The following is an 18188-nucleotide window of genomic DNA, read 5'->3' as shown; positions in this document are numbered from 1 at the left end:
CAACGTAATTCAGAATTTTCTAAGTAAAGCCACTTGTATCCTATAGGAAAAGACATATTTGATTTTAAGGTAGAGGTCTGAAAAGAAAACATCTTTCAAGGTCAGGAACCTTGAAAGCCTCCTGTATTAAAATATTAATTTTGTAAGGAAAAGCATGTTTTCCATGTATATAATTGGTAACTTAAAGGTGGAAATAAAAAATGACTAGCACATATACATACAAGAAGAGGGATTGAAAATAATGCATGCAAGGGAATATACTGAATGGTTTCTTGGAATTGAATATGGAATTGAATATATGATGAATGCCCACATGTTGTTTTGGAAAAGTTAACTCCTAGAATCGATATGCTTAATTTGAGGTAATTCTAAAGGACTAGAACCATTGTAAGATCCAGGATAGTACTTTTCCACAAAGTAAATGCACAATGAAACCTTTTAAAAAGTTGAACTATTAAATTTTTAAATGATAGATGATATATATTCCAATAATATATATCGGATTGATTGAGCAGAGTTAGTATTTGAAAAATTTGGAGGCACATCATAGCTGACATTACACCTGTGTTGGCAAAAGGATTTGGAAGGGAATATAAATGAAGAGATACGTCTAGTGTTTTCCCTTCTTGATTTAAAAAAAAAATTTTATCCTTTTATCTTGAATATTTTACCCTTCTTTTTCTTTCTGCTATTAAGGGAAAAGCTTTCAGCAGCAAAGGGAAGCCATGAAGCAAACCATAGAAGAAGATAAGGAGCCAGAAAAATCAGGTTAGACACTTGTATTTGACATTAGTAAGAGATTTCTTGGGTCTTCATCTGGAGCCATGTGTAAATCTGCATGTTAGAATTGTGAAGAAAGAAGTACTCGTGGAAAGAGTGATGCAAGAGGCAAAACTGATTATCTTAGAACTGTAAAGAAAGGATAAGATTTAAGTATTAAAGATTATCTGTCTATACTGTGTAGTTAATGGAAAATTATAAATACTTTCCTGAAAAATAGTCTTTATACAAACAGTGTAATAAGTATTTATAAAAGTAAATTAAAAACAAGCTGGGTGTGGTGGTTCACATCTGTAATCCCAGCACTTTGGGAGGCTGAGGCGGGAGGATTGCTTGAGGCTAGGAGTTCAAGACCAGCCTGGCCACCATATCAAGACCTCGTTTCTGCAAAAAAATTTAAAGAATGAATGAGTGAATGAATAAGTAGAGTTCTTCAATTTCAGTTATGTGGCTTTGTTCAAGGGAACACATTTATAGTTATGTTTATGATTGCTCAACAGGAAAACTATGGTGTGCAAAGAAGAATAAAAAGAAGAGGAAAAAGGTTTTATATAATGCCAATAAAAATGATGGTAAGTTCTACTCTCAGGGATAGGTGGAAGTATATCTGAAAGGAGTCTAAATCTACTCCTATTTTGTACCTTAATGTTAAATATGTGCTTGAGAAAAGCATGTAGTAGAAAGTATTTTCTTTCGGAATCCTGTGAGTAAAGCTGTGTTTTGAATTAAGGGGAAAACTCAGATAAAAATGCAAGTACTATGTATCATATGTAGTATTAAATTTATAGTTTCCTGTAGTTTTTTTCTACTTAAACTCTTTGCAAAAAGTATACTTCTAACAGATTCTTACAGAACATTCTTGAAGTAAAAAATATTTCCTCTACAATAGTTCATGTCACAGAAGCAACTCATTCCTGAGAACCCACTACCTGCTGGCTAAGTCAGACACATGAGAGAATTTTAGTTTTATTTTGATTGATTGCTAAGATTTAAAAGCTCGAAAGTTGTAGCTTCTCTTAAAATCAAAAGCTCTGATAATGTTGGGCTAGTATTCCCAGGTGACAAGAGGCTGCTGGACCTGAGTGATGACTATTGCTCAAGCATCTGGTGTCTAGTTTAACAGTCTCTACCACTCCCAGTGTTTTATTAACCCAACCTGATTTACTGATTTTGTTACCTCCTTGGTTTGTTTTTATGGGCATTTGAGTTTGCTACTTCTGTTTGGTTCGCATTAGAAGCAAGTCAAATAATAAAACAAAGGCATTCCTTCTTATGCAATTTATAAGGCTATTCTCTCAAGAATTTGAAATATTTTGGGGCAGCATACATTAAACTAATAAAGATAAAACATTATAGATTATTATAATATTCCATAAAATCTAAATGAGATTTGATCAACTTTAATAAATTTTTTTCTAAAATAAACATCCTTTAATGCTAATTGACAGATTATGTGACTAAAAAGATTTAATGAGTTATAAATTTTATCCTCTGATTAATATCTCTTTTATTTTTTGAAACAGACTAAAGTTAACTAGTCCAGCTCTAAGAGCTACTGTACTGTAGAAAACGTGGCAAATCTGAACCCTATGGATATACACACTAAGTCTATAAATTAAAATGCTACCACAGTCTTGATTATACATGTTAGAAGGGATTTTTCAGAGAAAATCATTTTGAGAGGAGAAGAAATCACATTTGCTGTTTATGATGGTGTCATTATCATGAGTATTTTAAAGTAAATAACTAGAATTCATAATAACTACTGTATTCCAGGGCAGTAACTATATGATTTTGTTCTCACAAACTCCTTGAGGTTACAGAGTAGTAGATTCAAGTTTAGATATTAAAGTGATTTACTGAAATTCTTAACAACTAATACTTGATTGGTTGAGCTGGAATTTAAACAAATACAGTTTGAGCTCCTGCTCTATGCCAGGCTTTGTCAAGCCTAACATGGTCCCCCAACCTCATGAAAATAGAGCTGAGGGAGTCTGGCTTCACATCTGATGCTCCTTCACAGTCAGGAGAAGTAATATGAGTGAGGACTTGGCAGACTACTAGTTGTCTGCTTTTGTTCATACCACTTGACATCTCTGGTTTCATCTGGATTATGGGTTTTAGGAATGGTACCCCACTTGTCATAATTTATACCTCATTTTGATTCATGACTCTGGGTTAGCATTCCAGAGTAAAGTAAACATAAATGCAGAAAGCATAGATAGCATGGGTATGGCCTGTTTTCAAGTTACACAACTAACTACAGCAGGGGTGTCCAATCTTTTGGCTTCCCTGGGCCACATTAGAAGAAGAATAGTCTGGAGCCACACATAAAGTACACTAACACTAGAGATAGCTGATGAGCTAAAAAAAAAAAAAAAAAAAAAAAAGAATTGCAAAACAATCTCACAATGTTTTAAGAAAGTTTACAAATTTGTGTTGGGCCACATTCAAAGCCGTCCTGGGCCGCATGCGGCTTATGGGCCATGGGTGAACTATAGGAAAGTATTCCAGCTTTCTCTGATAACACTAGTTGTAGCCACTATATGTAAATGTTGGTCTATGCCAGCCGTTGTATTCAGCGTATACATTATGTCTGATTCTTAAAACAACCTTCTTAAGTTCCTTAAGTAGAATATTAATATCTGCATTTTACAAAAATGACAGATATTATTCTTAATAGTTCATTCCCTGGTACCCCATCCTTATTCAAAGTATTGACTACAAATTAGCTGTTCAGTGTAAGAATCAGTATAATTATATTGTATTAGACATTCAAGCATGAATTTTTCATTTCAAGTATGAAATAAGATAATAAAAATTAATAGAAGGAGTATTATATTGTTGTCTGATTCATTTTCATAGTACCCTAGCAAGGATGTAAAGACAATAAATTGTGCTTTTTTCTAATTTTGGGGGGAAGATCTACGAGTATTTATATCTTTATTACATGGCAATAATTTTGTCTGAAGGGCTTAACTTTTTTTCCCCCCAAAGATTATGACAACGAGGAGATCTTAACCTATGAGGAAATGTCACTTTATCATCAGCCAGCAAATAGGAAGAGACCTATCATCTTGATTGGTCCACAGAACTGTGGCCAGAATGAATTGCGTCAGAGGCTCATGAACAAAGAAAAGGAGCGCTTTGCATCTGCAGTTCCTCGTAAGTTTGAATGCATTCCCATTTTCCTGTGCTTTTCAGTTTACCAGCTCAGAACCTAACTACATTATGTAGGGAAATTTTTTATTCATTTCATTAAAACAGTGTTGTCAGTGAAAGAGGAACTTTGCTTAACCAAATATTTTGACAATTTTTAAATTAAAAAGTCATTATTAAGAAATTTAAATTTGTCCTTCGATTATGTACTATTTTCTAAACAAATTTCAGTTTGGGCCACTTACAATTTCCTGTTCCATAGGGAATCAGTTCCTGCTTCTTTAAAGTGATACCGAAGATAGAAACTTAGGCATAATCTGAAAACAGAAGTTCTAAGATTATATAGTACCTAATTTATGGAAATAAACTTTAGGAGAAGATGAGTAGTAGTGTTTTAAATGCAGGATGAAGTAACTTGAAGTGTAAGCATAAAATGTATTAAGATAATTAAATATAACTATTACTGAGATATTACAAACACATTTTTGTTCATTTTTCAATCTATAAAAAATAAAAACAATGTTAAACATGTAGGTGCTTAGCATTTTCTCAGTTTATTATTTTATAATCTGTGTTACAAAATAAAAATTCTTTCTGACTAGCAGAATTATCCCCTGTCCTCTATCTAAGCCATGCCCATTATTTTTATCTGGTTTTGTTTGCCTAGATACAACTCGGAGTAGGCGAGACCAAGAAGTAGCTGGTAGAGATTACCACTTTGTTTCGCGGCAAGCATTTGAGGCAGACATAGCAGCTGGAAAGTTCATTGAGCATGGTGAATTTGAGAAGAATTTGTATGGAACTAGCATAGATTCTGTACGGCAAGTGATCAACTCTGGCAAAATATGTCTTTTAAGTCTTCGTACACAGGTAAAGCTAGAATTTTGTTTTAGGGTTTGAACTTAGAGGGCATGTCATACAGAGTAATCTAGTGGAAACTGTATTTTCGTCCAAGAACAGTGTGAACTAATTAAGTTCTCATATGGTTTTTCCCACTGATTTACTGTATGAAATCACACGGGTTACTAAATCTCTTTCACTTTACTCCGAGGGGAAAACATATACATACTTACATAAACAGGTTGACTATTTCTTGTTCAAAATGCTTGAGACCAGAGTGTTTTGAATTTCAGAATTTCTCAGGTTTTAGAATATTTGCATATATATAATGAGCTTTCTTGAGGATAGGACCCAAGTCTGAAATGAAATTCATTTATCTTTTATATATACCTTATTTATTTGGCCTGAAGGTAATTTTATTTTTCCTGGGGATATTGAATAAACTGTCCGCTCCTGTGTTTTGACTATGACTCATCACATGAGGCCAGGGGTGACATTTTCCACTTGTGCCATCATGTCACTGCTCAGAAAGTTTCAGATTTTGCATTTCAGATTTTTGGATTAGAGATGTTTAGCTTGTATATATACTTGTATGTATGTTCTGAAACTTAAAATACAGTAAATATAGTACTGGTAGTACTTTAATTTGAGTCTGTAAAAGAATTTCCCTTTTCTGATTCTGATATGAGAAAAATTAGAAAACTTTAGGATTATTTTTATGGTTTAAATACCACTGTTCAAATATTAACAAGTATCACAGCGAATGCTTGGTTGTATGAAAATAATGAAACCTTAGTTTCAGTTATTTGGCAGACTAAGTAAAAGCACAGAATTACTAACTAGTGCCTCTTAGCTTTCTATTTAAAAATGTTAATTTTAGGATGCCAATGTGGGTGGATCACTTGAGCTCAGGAGTTCCAGACCAGCCTGGGCAGCATGGCAAAACCCCATCTCTACCAAAAATTTAAAAAATTAGCCAGGCGTGGTGGCATGCACCTGTGGTCCCAGCTACTTGGGAGGCTGGGATGGGAGAATCGCCTGAGCCAGGGAGGCAGAGATTGTAGTGAGCTGCACTGCATCCAACCTTGGGTGACAGAGTGAGCAGAGTGAGACCCTGTCTTAAAAACAAAAACAAAACAACAAAAAAACTAATTTTAGAAATTTTGGAGTTTTTAAGAAACTCCAAATGTTATGGAAAATTTTTTAATTTTTGTAGACCATACAGCTTTAGCATACAACTTTCCTTAATGTGGCTGCTGCTCATGTCAAATCAGGCAACATAGTCAGTGGTCATTAAAGAGATGTACATAAAGGAGAATTGATTCTAAATCGGCTATTCTAAAATAGTAATTAGGGATTTTTGTTTGTGTTTTAGTGGACGAATGCGCTTAGGCTCTACTCTTTCAGTTACACATTTTTGATTTAAGAGAAGTATACATGTTTTTACTAAATTTCTCTAGAATTCTTTATATTATTTGGGCAAACAGGTTTTTAAAATTCTTATTTCTCCAAGAAAAATAGCTAACAGATTTCAACAAAGAACTCAGCATATTGTTTTAATCATCTTAATGTTTTTAGATAGAAACGGCATATTCCTATAATCTCCATTTTGATAGAGCACTTCAGTTTGAGGACACAGAGTCATGCATTGGTAACAAAGTGAAAACTGCAATCTCCAGATTCAAACATAGTCATCTTTTTCTTAGATGTGCTTTTCTTGAATTGTCTTTTGCACATGTGAAGTTAGGTTCTCTGATTTTGCTTATATTTAGTGTCTGGCACATAGTAAGGCAACTTGTATTATTCTAATTCCTCAAATGGATTTTTAATATGGTTATTGTAATCTGTATGTGATCTTATTAGCAAGGTATTTTAATATCACAGTTGTCATCCTTCAGTATCATTCACTTATATTTCATTACATAAAAGAGCAAGCTAAAATAATATATGTATATTATATATAATGTGTATATATACACATACACACACATACACACATATATATAGCTTCACAGTATATTCTTACAGTGAATAGTAGGATCTGAAAAATATTGTGAATTGGGCCAGGTGCAGTGGCTCATGCCTATAATCCCAGCACTTTGGGAGGCCAAGGCAGGAGCATTGCTTGAGGCCAGGAGTTCAAGACCAGCCTGGTTCAACAAAGCAAGATCCTGTCTCTACAAAAAAGTAAAAAGTTAGCCAGACAGGGTGGTGCATGCCTATGGTTCTAGCTACTGAGGATGCTGAGGTGAGAGGGTCACTTGAGCGCAGCAGATTGAGGTTGCAGAGAGCTGTGATCACACCACTGCATTCCAGCCTATGCGACAGAGCAAGTCCCTTAATCTAATATGTATATCCAATCAGTATTATTAGTAAGTAATTAAATGATGCAAATTATTTAAAAAATCAAAATATCTCTTCTTTACAGTCATTGAAGACTCTTCGGAATTCAGATTTGAAACCATATATTATCTTCATTGCACCCCCTTCACAAGAAAGACTTCGGGCATTATTGGCCAAAGAAGGCAAAAATCCAAAGGTAAAGTTTTCACACTGTTGTACTATTCCATTGAAGGTAAACATGAAACAGTCGTGGTCTAATTTGTCCTGGTGCTTAAAAGCTCCATTAGCTTGAGCTTTCAAACTGATTATTCTTTCTGTAATATTACTTGCCCAAAAATTGCCATGGTTGCCACTGGGTTGGACTATGGCAGCTTTCCAAAGTTGGGGCGTCTACATATGGTAACTTTTGAGCTTCTTCACATGGGTCTGTGACATTTCTAGGGTGATGTGACTGCCACCAAAGTTATCAGCCAACTCTTCAGGATTACTGACTTTTCTCTGTAGATACTCCACATTTTCAGGGAGCCAAATTTGAGCGCTCTTGCTTTTTCTTCTTTTTATCCCACTGAAAATTATGTTCTGCTTTTCTTCTCCCTTTGGTCTTCTCACATGGTTTGGAACAGAAAAATGTTTTTAAATTATTTTAGATCTATGCTAGATATGGTTGAGGTAGTCTATGTCACATTAAACATTGATAATTAAGTGAATGATAATATATGTTATTAATAAGAAAGCATTGAGCTTTTATTTAATTATGTAAGATGATAACTCTGTCAAATGACTTACTGTATCAAAGTAACATGTTCTTCCTTGTTTTTTTGCTCCTTATTTATTAAATAGATCTATTTTTGAGAGGGCTTACTCAGATTGCCTCATTTCATTGACTATGCCTTTAAATCTCCTTAAAGATAGTCATTAAAAGCATATTTACATTCCTTTCTTTTGATTCTGTTTTTTGTTTTTTTGGTCATCGTTGTTTTGAGATAGGGTCTAACCCTGTTGCCCATCCTGGAGTGTAGTGGCATGTTCATGGCTCACTGCAGGCTCAGACTCTGGGCTCAGGTGATCCTCTCACCCCAGCCTGTCCAAGTGGCTGGGACTGTAGCCATGCACCACCATGTCTGGCTAATTTTTTATGTATTTTGTATAGACAGGGTCTCGCTATGTTGCCAGGTTGGTATTGAACTCCTGGCCTCAAGAAACCCTCCTGCCTCAGCCTCCCAAAGTGCTTGGATTGCAGGTGTAAGCCACCACACCCAGCCTTCCTTTCATTCTTTTTTTTTTTTTTTTTTTGAGATGGAGTCTCGCTCTGTCGCCCAGGCTGGAGTGCAGTGGCGCAATCTCAGCTTACTGCAAGCTCTGCCTCCCGGGTTCACGCCTTTCTCCTGCCTCACCCTCCCGAGTTGCTGGGACTACAGGCACCCGCCACCACGCCTGGCTAACTTTTTTGTGTTTTTAGTAGAGATGGGGTTTCACCATGTTAGCCAGGATGATCTTGATCTCCTGACCTCGCAATCCACCTGCCTCAGTCTCCCAAAGTGCTGGGATTACAGGCGTGAGCCACCGTGCTCAGCCTCCTTTCATTCTTGACTGTCCACCACATTAACCCTTCCTCTTCCTCTTCACCCTCCAAAATATCTTTTTTCACTCTATGTCTACTTAGCATTTCTTTTCTTTTTTTTTTTTTTTTTTTTTTGAGACAGAGTCTCGCTTTGTCACCCAGGCTGGAGTGCAGTGGCGCATTCTCAGCTCACTGCAAGCTCTGCCTCCCGGGTTCACGCCATTCTCCTGCCTCAGCCTCCCAAGTAGCTGGGACTACAGGCGCCCACCACTGTGTCCAGCTAATTTTTTGTATTTTTAGTAGAGATGGGGTTTCACCGTGGTCTCAGTCTCCTGACCTCGTGATCCGCCCGCCTCTCAATCTCCTGACCTCGTGATCCGCCCGCCTTGGCCTCTCAAAGTTCTGGGATTACGGGCGTGAGCCACCACGCCCCACCAACATTTCTTATTCAATCTATATGTGAGGTAGTAATTTTTAATGTCTTAGGCTACAGACATCAAGGGCTTTCCCATCCTACATGATGAGCATAATTCTGGTTGCTTTGTCTAGGCTAAGTAGGCTAGCTGATTAAAGTGTAGTACTGCACTCCTTTTTCATTTCCGCCATATACCTACAAATTCATAAGTAACTGGAGTCAGAGTATTTGTTGTCCATAGCACTTGGAATGATACAAAGGAAATAGGCAGCATGGTCACTAGCTATTCTTGAAGAGGATCACAATATAACAAGAAAAACAAGATTAATACTGTGTAAAATTTAGTGTCCAATAACTACTTTGGTAGAACAGGAACTCCATGATTGTTCAAGGAAAAGGATGCACACTGAGGACCGGCGTGTACTCCATTCTTCCTATTCAGCCTAATTTTCCACTTCCTAACATGCACACTTATTTCTTTTTAGGCCTTTTTTCCAACAAGGATTCACTGTTATATGAAGGACCATAGACCATTCCAAAACATGTTAAGCATCTGTTTTTTTTTGTTTTTTTTTTTTTTTTGTTTTGAGATGGAGTCTTGCTCTGTCACCCAGACTGGAGTGCAGTGGCGCAATCTCGGCTCACTGCAGCCTCCGCCTCCTGGGTTTGAGCGATTCTCCTGCCGCAGCCACCCGAGTAGCTGGGATTACAGGCACCTGCCACCATGCCCAGCTCTTTTTATTTTTTTATTTTTTATTTTTAGTAGAGATGGGGTTTCATCGTGTTAGCTGGGATGGTCTTGATCTCCTGACCTCATGATCCGCCGCCTTGGCCTCCCAAAGTGTTGGGATTACAGGCGTGAGCCACCGTGCCCAGCCAGCATCTTTCTTTTGGTTGGTCTCTGGCAGTGTTGTAATGGAATTTTTATCTTCTTCACTTAGAATTGGCCATCCTAAATTTTAGGACTTTTTTTTTGTTGTTGTTGTTTGTTTGTTTTGTTTTGTTTTGTTTTTGAGAGGAGATTCTATGTCACCCAGACTAGAGTGCTGTGGCATGACCATAGCTCACTGCAAGCCTTGAACTCCTGGACTCAAATGACCCTCCCATGCCAGTCCTATAAGCTGGGATTATAGGCATGTGCCACAGGTCCTAGCTTATATATATTTTTAAAGCAGGAAGTTGATCAGTACCAAAATGTTTTAACAATATGCAATATATTTGATTTTCTTTTTTTTTTTTTTTTTTTTTTGAGGCGGAGTCTCGCTCTGTCGCCCGGGCTGGAGTGCAGTGGCCGGATCTCAGCTCACTGCAAGCTCCGCCTTCCGGGTTCCCGCCATTCTCCTGCCTCAGCCTCCCGAGTAGCTGGGACTATAGGCGCCTGCCACGTCGCCCGGCTAGTTTTTTGTATTTTTTTTAGTAGAGACGGGGTTTCACAGTGTTAGCCAGGATGGTCTCGATCTGCTGACCTCGTGATCCGCCCGTCTCGGCCTCCCAAAGTGCTGGGATTACAGGCTTGAGCCACCGCGCCCGGATTTTCTAATTAGAACTTTCTGATTCTTTTTCTTTGCTGAAGTATATTTCACATACAATAAATACATGCATTTTAATTGTATAATTCAGCAAGTTGGCCGGGCGCGGTGGCTCAAGCCTGTAATCCCAGCACTTTGGGAGGCCGAGACGGGCGGATCACGAGGTCAGGAGATCGAGACCATCCTGGCTAACATGGTGAAACCCCGTCTCTACTAAAAATACAAAAAAACTAGCCGGGCGACGTGGCGGGCGCCTGTAGTCCCAGCTACTCGGGAGGCTGAGGCAGGAGAATGGCGTGAACCTGGGAGGCGGAGCTTGCAGTGAGCTGAGATCTGGCCACTGCACTCCAGCCTGGGCGGCAGAGCGAGACTTCGTCTCAAAAAAAAAAAAAAAAAAAAAAATCAGCAAGTTTTGGAAATGTATACCTATGTAACCACCATGCCTATCAAGATTTAGAACATTTCTATTACTCTAGATAGTTTTCTTATGCCCCTTTGAAGTTAATGCCCCTCCATTCTTTCATTCTGGCAACCACTATTCTGCTTTCTGTCACTATAGATTTGTTTGGTCTGTTCTAGAAGTTCATATAAATAGAAGCATGCAGTTTGTTAAAGTTTGGGTCTGGCTTTTGATCAGCATGTTTTTGAGATTGATCTGTGTTGTGTCTAACAGCAGTTCATTCTCTCTTAATGCTGAGTAATATACCATGATACTAATATAGCACAATTTATCCATTCTTCAGTTAAAAAATATTTGGATAAAATTTTGAGAGCCGGGCACAGTGGCTCATGCCTGTTATCCCAGCACTTTGGGAGGCTGAGGCAGGCAGATCACTTGAGGTCAGGAGTTCGAGACCAGCCTGGCTAACATAGTGAAACCCCATCTCTACTAAAAGCACAAAAATTAGCCGGGTGTGGTGGCATGCACCTGTAATCCCAGCTACTTGGGAGGCTGAGGCGGGAGAATCACTTGAACCCAGGAGGTGGAGGTTGCAGTGAGCTGGGATTGCACCACTGCACTCCAGCCTGGACAACAGAGTAAGACTCTTTCTCAAAAAAAAAAAGATAAATGTGTGTTTTAACTGTACAAAAAACTGCTAAACTGTTTTTAGTTTACTAAATTGATATAGAAGGCCAGGCACAGTGGCTTACGCCTGTAATCCCAGCATTTTGAGAGGCCAAGGTGGACGGATCACTTGAGGCCAGGAGTTCAAGACCAGCCTGGGCAACATAGTGAAATCCTGTCTCTACTAAAACTATAAAAAAAAATTAGCTGGGCGTGGTGGTGCATGCCTGTGGTACTGGCTACTCAAGAGGCCGAGTTCGTGCCACTGCACTCCAGCCTGGGCAACACTCACTGGGTGCAAAATGTAACCAACCAGTTTTCTAATTGTATTCTGAATCTCTGAATCTGTTCTGCTAGTATAGAGGCTTGAGAGTGGCTATCTAGCAATATGAACTTATTGTCAGTTTTGCCTAGTTCAGCTAAAAATTTTGAGCTAAAACATTTTGTTTCATCTTAGTCGTGGATTGTAATTTGAAAGAGGACTTCAGACATAAAGTACTAAATAAGTGATATAAGGTATTTTGGCATAAAATGAAATAACAATGCCTTAAATTTGATAAAAACTAGGTGGATTGGGGCTTTAGCATTTTCATTTCAACTCCAGTACCACAAAGTTTCAGTTCTCTGTGGAGTCCTAGAATATTCAATAATCTCGAGCTTTTGGTAGACATAAGTTTTAGCAAAAATGTCAGTGTGTTCAGTTACAGTGGTGAAGTAGATTCCCTGCTGGGAACAAAGGATTCTGTGTGCCATATTCAGATGTACAACATTCCAGAATGAGAATTAGAGAGCCGTGCAAGAAACTGCCTCAGGACTAGCCAGAGTTGTCATATTTTTAATATGTTTTCTTACTGTTAGGGAAGTTCAAACAGTTGAATGATATGAATTTTTTTGTACTGTGGGTCCAGTATAGTACTAATGTGTGACTTTTATATCTGAGACATTTTGTCTTGAGTTTAAATTAGTTGTCTTCATTGGCAGGGGTGATTTGGGGTGAGTTTCACTTTCTCGAACATATGTGCCTGATAATTAGAGGGTTTGGGATAAGTTTTGCACATAGCGTTGCTGCCTGCTTATCTTTGCAGAATGGCCCTTTCCTTCAGTCAGTATTTTAAAGTAGACTGCTCTATATAGTTTCCCAAACTTTGGTAGGATACTTTTAACTGTCTGCAGTGCACAGTAAAGGGCAAGGGCTCGTTTAACTAGAGCCAAAAGTAGATGGCATTTTAGGTCCTTGCTCCAACAAGAAAGGTTCACTTCATGTTACAGAAGATATTACTATTAGGAAGAGGTTATAGTGTCCTAGAATGTTTGAAAACAAATGTTTGTAGGGAATTCAAAGTAACAGTCTCTGTTCTTGAAGCTTGTAGTCTTGTTGGTGAGATGAGACAAAATATGTGAAAACCTAAATAGTGGTATAAAACAGGATATATTGAGTCCCAAATGGTTCATACTGTGAATCCTGAAGATGCCAAAGCAAAGGAAACCAGTGTGGCCATGACAGGGTTGGAAAGGAGCTCCTGAGGTTGGGAGAGACAGAAGGAAGGCCATCTCTGACTCATCCTATATTTGGTTAGAAAAGGAATTATCTCACAGTTTTTATCTTCTCTTTGCAGCCTGAAGAATTGAGAGAAATCATTGAGAAGACAAGAGAGATGGAGCAGAACAATGGCCACTACTTTGATACGGCAATTGTGAATTCAGATCTTGATAAAGCCTATCAGGAATTGCTTAGGTTAATTAACAAACTTGATACTGAACCTCAGTGGGTACCGTCCACTTGGCTGAGGTGAAAGAAACATCCATTCTATGGCATGTTGGACTTGATCTGGCAAAAACTGCCAGTAGGAAGATTGCCCAACACTGCAGCAAGATTGAGGATAGGGTGGAAGGCAGCAGTATAAGCTGTAGATCTATTCTTAGATCTCTTGAATTAGTGAGAGGACAGTTCCGTTAGGCAGTTTGTGCACAGCATCCTTTATTCTCTATACATGGCTTTAGCGGTTCTTGCCTCATTTTGGGATTCTAAATGGAAGCTTTCAACAGAGCATTCCATTTTGTCCTGTTAAAACCTTTTGTTTTCACCTAAACCCTTTCTGCTTAGTCGTATCTCTGTGAAAAACTTGTATACACAAGTGTCCATGTCTCACACAAATATTGATGTGATTACACTTAAGTGTTAAATCATTTACACTTAAATGACTTCATTGGGAATATTGAGCAGAGGGATTGTGCTTCTATGCACTGGGCAAGGTAGTATTTGCTTAGGAGACTATTTAGTCATCAGAGATACTTTCCTAAAAAGGAAAAATAAAAAACAAAATGGTGCCACTTTGGGTTGGAGCTACTTTGTTAGGCTTGAATTCATTTGTATGTCTTTTAATTCTTAACAAAACAAAAAACATTCCATTAGAAGCACCAGTTTTTTCGCTCAAATTTTGTGGATCAGACTCTACACTCAACACACTCTAATAATCTACTTAAAGGTATACAAAATATGCTGATCTTTTTTAAATTATGATTTTCTGAATTTTTTTTCTTAAGTCTCAACTGATTTACTAACCTAGCTCATCTGCATAGTATAGTAGGATGTATGTTACATTTTTATGAATGGCAGGTGTTCATTATAATCTGTATTGACTGTTAAAAAGTTTCTTCCTCATGATGCTAATAGTTTTTTATATACATGGGAGGACAGCACATTTGACAGTTTTTGCATTTTTATGTATGAGCACAGTATTCTATGACTGTGCTACATATATATAGGTAATAAACTGGAATTCTGTTGATGAATATAGCTGCTGTACTGTATATTAATATTTAATAGATCAACAAATGGTCATTGAAAACACTTGTTTAGCATCTGAATAAAATTATATATGTCCTTGGGAAATACTATGACAATTGACTTTAAGATCAAAAGGAAAGGAAGACCTGAAAGTCATTTGAATATTTTAGGAAAAGAATATTAGAGAGAAAAAGGTATTACGTATATAGAAATAGGTTTTTAACCTAACAAGGTCTGCCTCTTATGACCAGAATGCAACAGCTTGGTAAATCATAAAAAACATTTAAGCTAATAGGATTTTTGTATTGTCTCTATAGTTGTAGCTTTAAAATTCAACATGTATAATTGGCATAGAAACTTAATTTGCAGTCTTTTCAAGCCTTTAGGATAGTGTGATGTGTGACAAACAACCTCAAATGTGAATGCCTTGATTTTATTTTTATGGTGACTTTAGCTACAGCATTTCCTATTCCCAGAGCTAAACACTGGAATAATGCTGACATCATTTAACATAAGGAATTGTGTTTAAGGAGTAATTTGTGTCATGTATATATTTGATTTTTTTCCTCTTCTACATAATTTTATTTGAACAAATGTAGACAGTTTATATGTTGCCTTTTTCTGTTCAAATTTGCATGGCCTATTAAGTTGGCTGGAGAGTGTTTTATGTGGAAATATTTTCAAGATAATGTTCCTTAGGAAGAAAATAACATTCTTGGGTTGAGGGAAGGAATGCCATACATACTGTCTCTTCAGCTCTGAAATACTCCAATTTAGAGCCAGGAAAATTCACAGGCCACACTGATTTTTGGCATTAAAAACTAAGGAATATACTTAGCACTTAAATCTTTTCAGTTTTTCAGTTTACTTCTCAGGAATGAAGGGCAGTCTATGGTCAACAATGGAGTTTTATGATCTGCTTATTGTAACTGACAACTGTTTTCAACTCCAAGAGCTAAACTATTGGCAGTTCATGTTAAGTTAGAGTGAGGTTGTAGGTAGTGTCAGTGAGTGGCTCTTGTGCCCGCTGTAGACATTAGGCCTGCACTAGGGCCATGTGCTGTCAAGATTCAGGAACATGGCTTTAACAAGTAGATCTTGTACCAAGGCAGAGGCCATGCCATGCCGTACTTTTAGGAAGTCTGAAGTGATAAATATTTCAAGGTCAGTGAAGTCCTATCATTCTCCCCTTCCTCATCAGCAATGATAGATAGAAATGTCCCAAACTTTTCTAAATCCCAGTGATAAGGATGTGCTGATATTCAACACAGTCCTTAAAGTGAAAAGTGAGTTGTTGCTGACCTCCACAAAAGAATATGGAAAAAAGCCTTGCTGTACACCTAGTTGTACAGCCACTCTGGCCAATTCTATTTCCTGTCCCTCTGTGGTTCTGACTGGAGACCCCATTGTGGGCGGGGGAGGTCTTACCCATTTAATATAGAAATGGTATCAATAACTAATGCAGTGTACTTGGAAAATCCAAATAAGGAAGTGTTAGGTTGGTGCATATCTTTATTTCTCAAATTTTCGTTGTCAGAACAAATGGACGGAGAATATTATTTAGACTAATCCAGATTTGCTTTCTATGAAAATCAAATGTCTGGATTATTTTCCTTTTCTCATGGCCTAAGAAATAAGTATTGATAAGGAATGATTTGAATGTAATTTTGTGAATGTGTGGAAAATATAAAGCAGGGATTTAGCCTTAATAAAGGTAACCTTCTGACATCTGTTGTTAATCCCCCTTTGTACTCTTATCCTGTATCTGCACTCTGTTATTTTGAGATGTCATACTGTACACTGTATTGTAAAAATAAAAAGTAAAATTATATTTCAAATTTTAAAAGCCACTGAGCAATTTCTCTTGCTATTTGCTCCGCCACTCAAGGTTTCCACACATGTAAAGACCACCCTTCTCTTCAAGTTTTTGCCAAAATCAAGATCATTGGATCTTCCAGGTACAACACAAAACACCTTTTGATTTGTTCTTTACAGTGGGGTAGTGCCCCCTGTTGGCACAGATATAGGTAGGTCCTGTTTCCTTAATTATTAAAACCAACAACTAAGTGTATTAAAGATGGACAACTCAAGGCTGTGAACTTGGAAGTTTTCTGAAAGGAGAAGGAGTTATGTAACAAGGCAAATGGACCTTATGTGCAGCCTGGGATTTGAGGACACTGAGGCAGCATGTGAATTGTTGGCAAATATATAACATACTTTGTTTCTCTTCATTTCTTTTTTTCTGCTATACATCTCCCAAAGGTCATAAATCATACGCCAACAAAAAGTTTCTTACATATATACACCTGCCACTGCAGTTCAGCTTTCCATTCCTATTCCTGATCTACATTCTTCCCATTTCAGATAACTGACACCACACAACAAATTATGGGTCCGTTGTTTTCTCGATTTTTTTTTAACAAATGCTAAACTAAAATCATCTGCACTTTTGTAGGCATTTTAACTAAGACCAGTACATTCCAGGGCTTTAAGAAGCCACAGGAGAAATCTAGGGTCCTTTGGCTTGTTGCTTTAAGGTGAATATTGAATTTACCTAAATGTGGAAAACCACTAATCTGGATCCCTACTTCAAACTAATTTTTGCCTCCTAGAAAGGCAGTACATAATGCTTAAAATGTAAAGATCAAATTAAATCAAATCATACTTGACTTGCATTCCAGCTGTGCTCTTTGACTTATCAAAGCCTCAATTTCCTCATCTGCAAAATGGTGATGGTAGAATTTACAGTTCAGCAGGATGTTGGGAAGACGAAATGTTAAACAGTTACCTGTTTTTAAAGTACTTGGGAACTGAGTTGTTGGTTTTCCAGTCATTACTGAATTTACACTGAACCTAAGATTTTATTGTGAGCCCCAACCAGATTTCCTAAATATCAGCTTCTCCAGAACAGTCCCAATGTCTTTAAATACCCAAAGTTTGAAATACAGATGAAACAGAAAGGAAAAGTTAAAGTGTAAAAACTCTGAAAGTAGACTGCTTAGACTTAAATTCTGAATTTTCTACTTTCTAGCTTTTTAACTTGACTAATTACTCAAATTTCCTGTGTCTCCAGTTTTTCCTCTGTAAAATAGGGGGTTAATATGTGCCTCTTATGGTTATTGTAATGAAGTAATATAAACAAAATACTTAATAACAGTGCCTGGCACATAACTAAGACCTGCTATTTTATAGATGTTAAATGCTTGCAAAATCATTTAATACTTTAAAACTGCCTAGTAAAAACTTTATGTAAAACATAAACCACCTAGGCACAGTGGTTTATGCCTGTAATCTCAGCACTTTGGGAGCCCGAGGCGGGCAGATCACTTGAGGTCAGTTCGAGACCAGCCTGGCCAACATGGTGAAACCCCATCTCCACTAAAAATGCAAAAATTAGCTGCGCATGGTGGCGCACAACTATAATCCCAACTACTTGGGAGACTGAGGCAGGAGAATCTCTTGAACTGAGTAGGTGGACATTGCAGTGAACCAACGTCACTGCCACTGCACTCCAGCCTGGGCTACAGAATGAGACTGTTTCCAAAAAAAAAAAAAGAAAAACTACCTAGACTGTGATGTCACTTGATTAAAATACAGTATTCATAAAGATAGTGTCACAATTTCAGAACTAAACATGGCCAATCATGTCAAAAATGCCTGGAACTGGTTGCAAGAAGACTGAGTAATCATGGATGGCTCATGCCAAA

General features: G+C 37.5%; 1 protein-coding gene across 6 annotated transcripts in view; it reads left to right on the top strand.

The window, feature by feature from the left end:
• The window catches only part of MPP5 (membrane palmitoylated protein 5), a 97356-nt gene extending 81029 nt beyond the window's left edge, over positions 1-16327 (top strand). For all 6 annotated transcript variants that reach the window (XM_033187669.1, XM_033187668.1, XM_033187672.1 and 3 more), the window contains 6 exons: positions 697-768; positions 1281-1352; positions 3778-3945; positions 4607-4809; positions 7208-7318; positions 13310-16327. In XM_033187669.1, coding sequence (XP_033043560.1) covers positions 697-768; positions 1281-1352; positions 3778-3945; positions 4607-4809; positions 7208-7318; positions 13310-13486 — 803 coding nt within the window. In that variant the 3' untranslated portion in view covers positions 13487-16327. The remainder of the gene's footprint in view (positions 1-696; positions 769-1280; positions 1353-3777; positions 3946-4606; positions 4810-7207; positions 7319-13309) is intronic.
• Positions 16328-18188: the final 1861 nt, after the last annotated feature.

The sequence above is a fragment of the Trachypithecus francoisi genome, unplaced genomic scaffold, assembly GCF_009764315.1.
Source record: "Trachypithecus francoisi isolate TF-2019V2 unplaced genomic scaffold, Tfra_2.0 Lachesis_group3, whole genome shotgun sequence".
Lineage (NCBI taxonomy): Eukaryota > Metazoa > Chordata > Mammalia > Primates > Cercopithecidae > Trachypithecus > Trachypithecus francoisi.
This window is presented reverse-complemented; position numbering and strand designations above follow the sequence as displayed.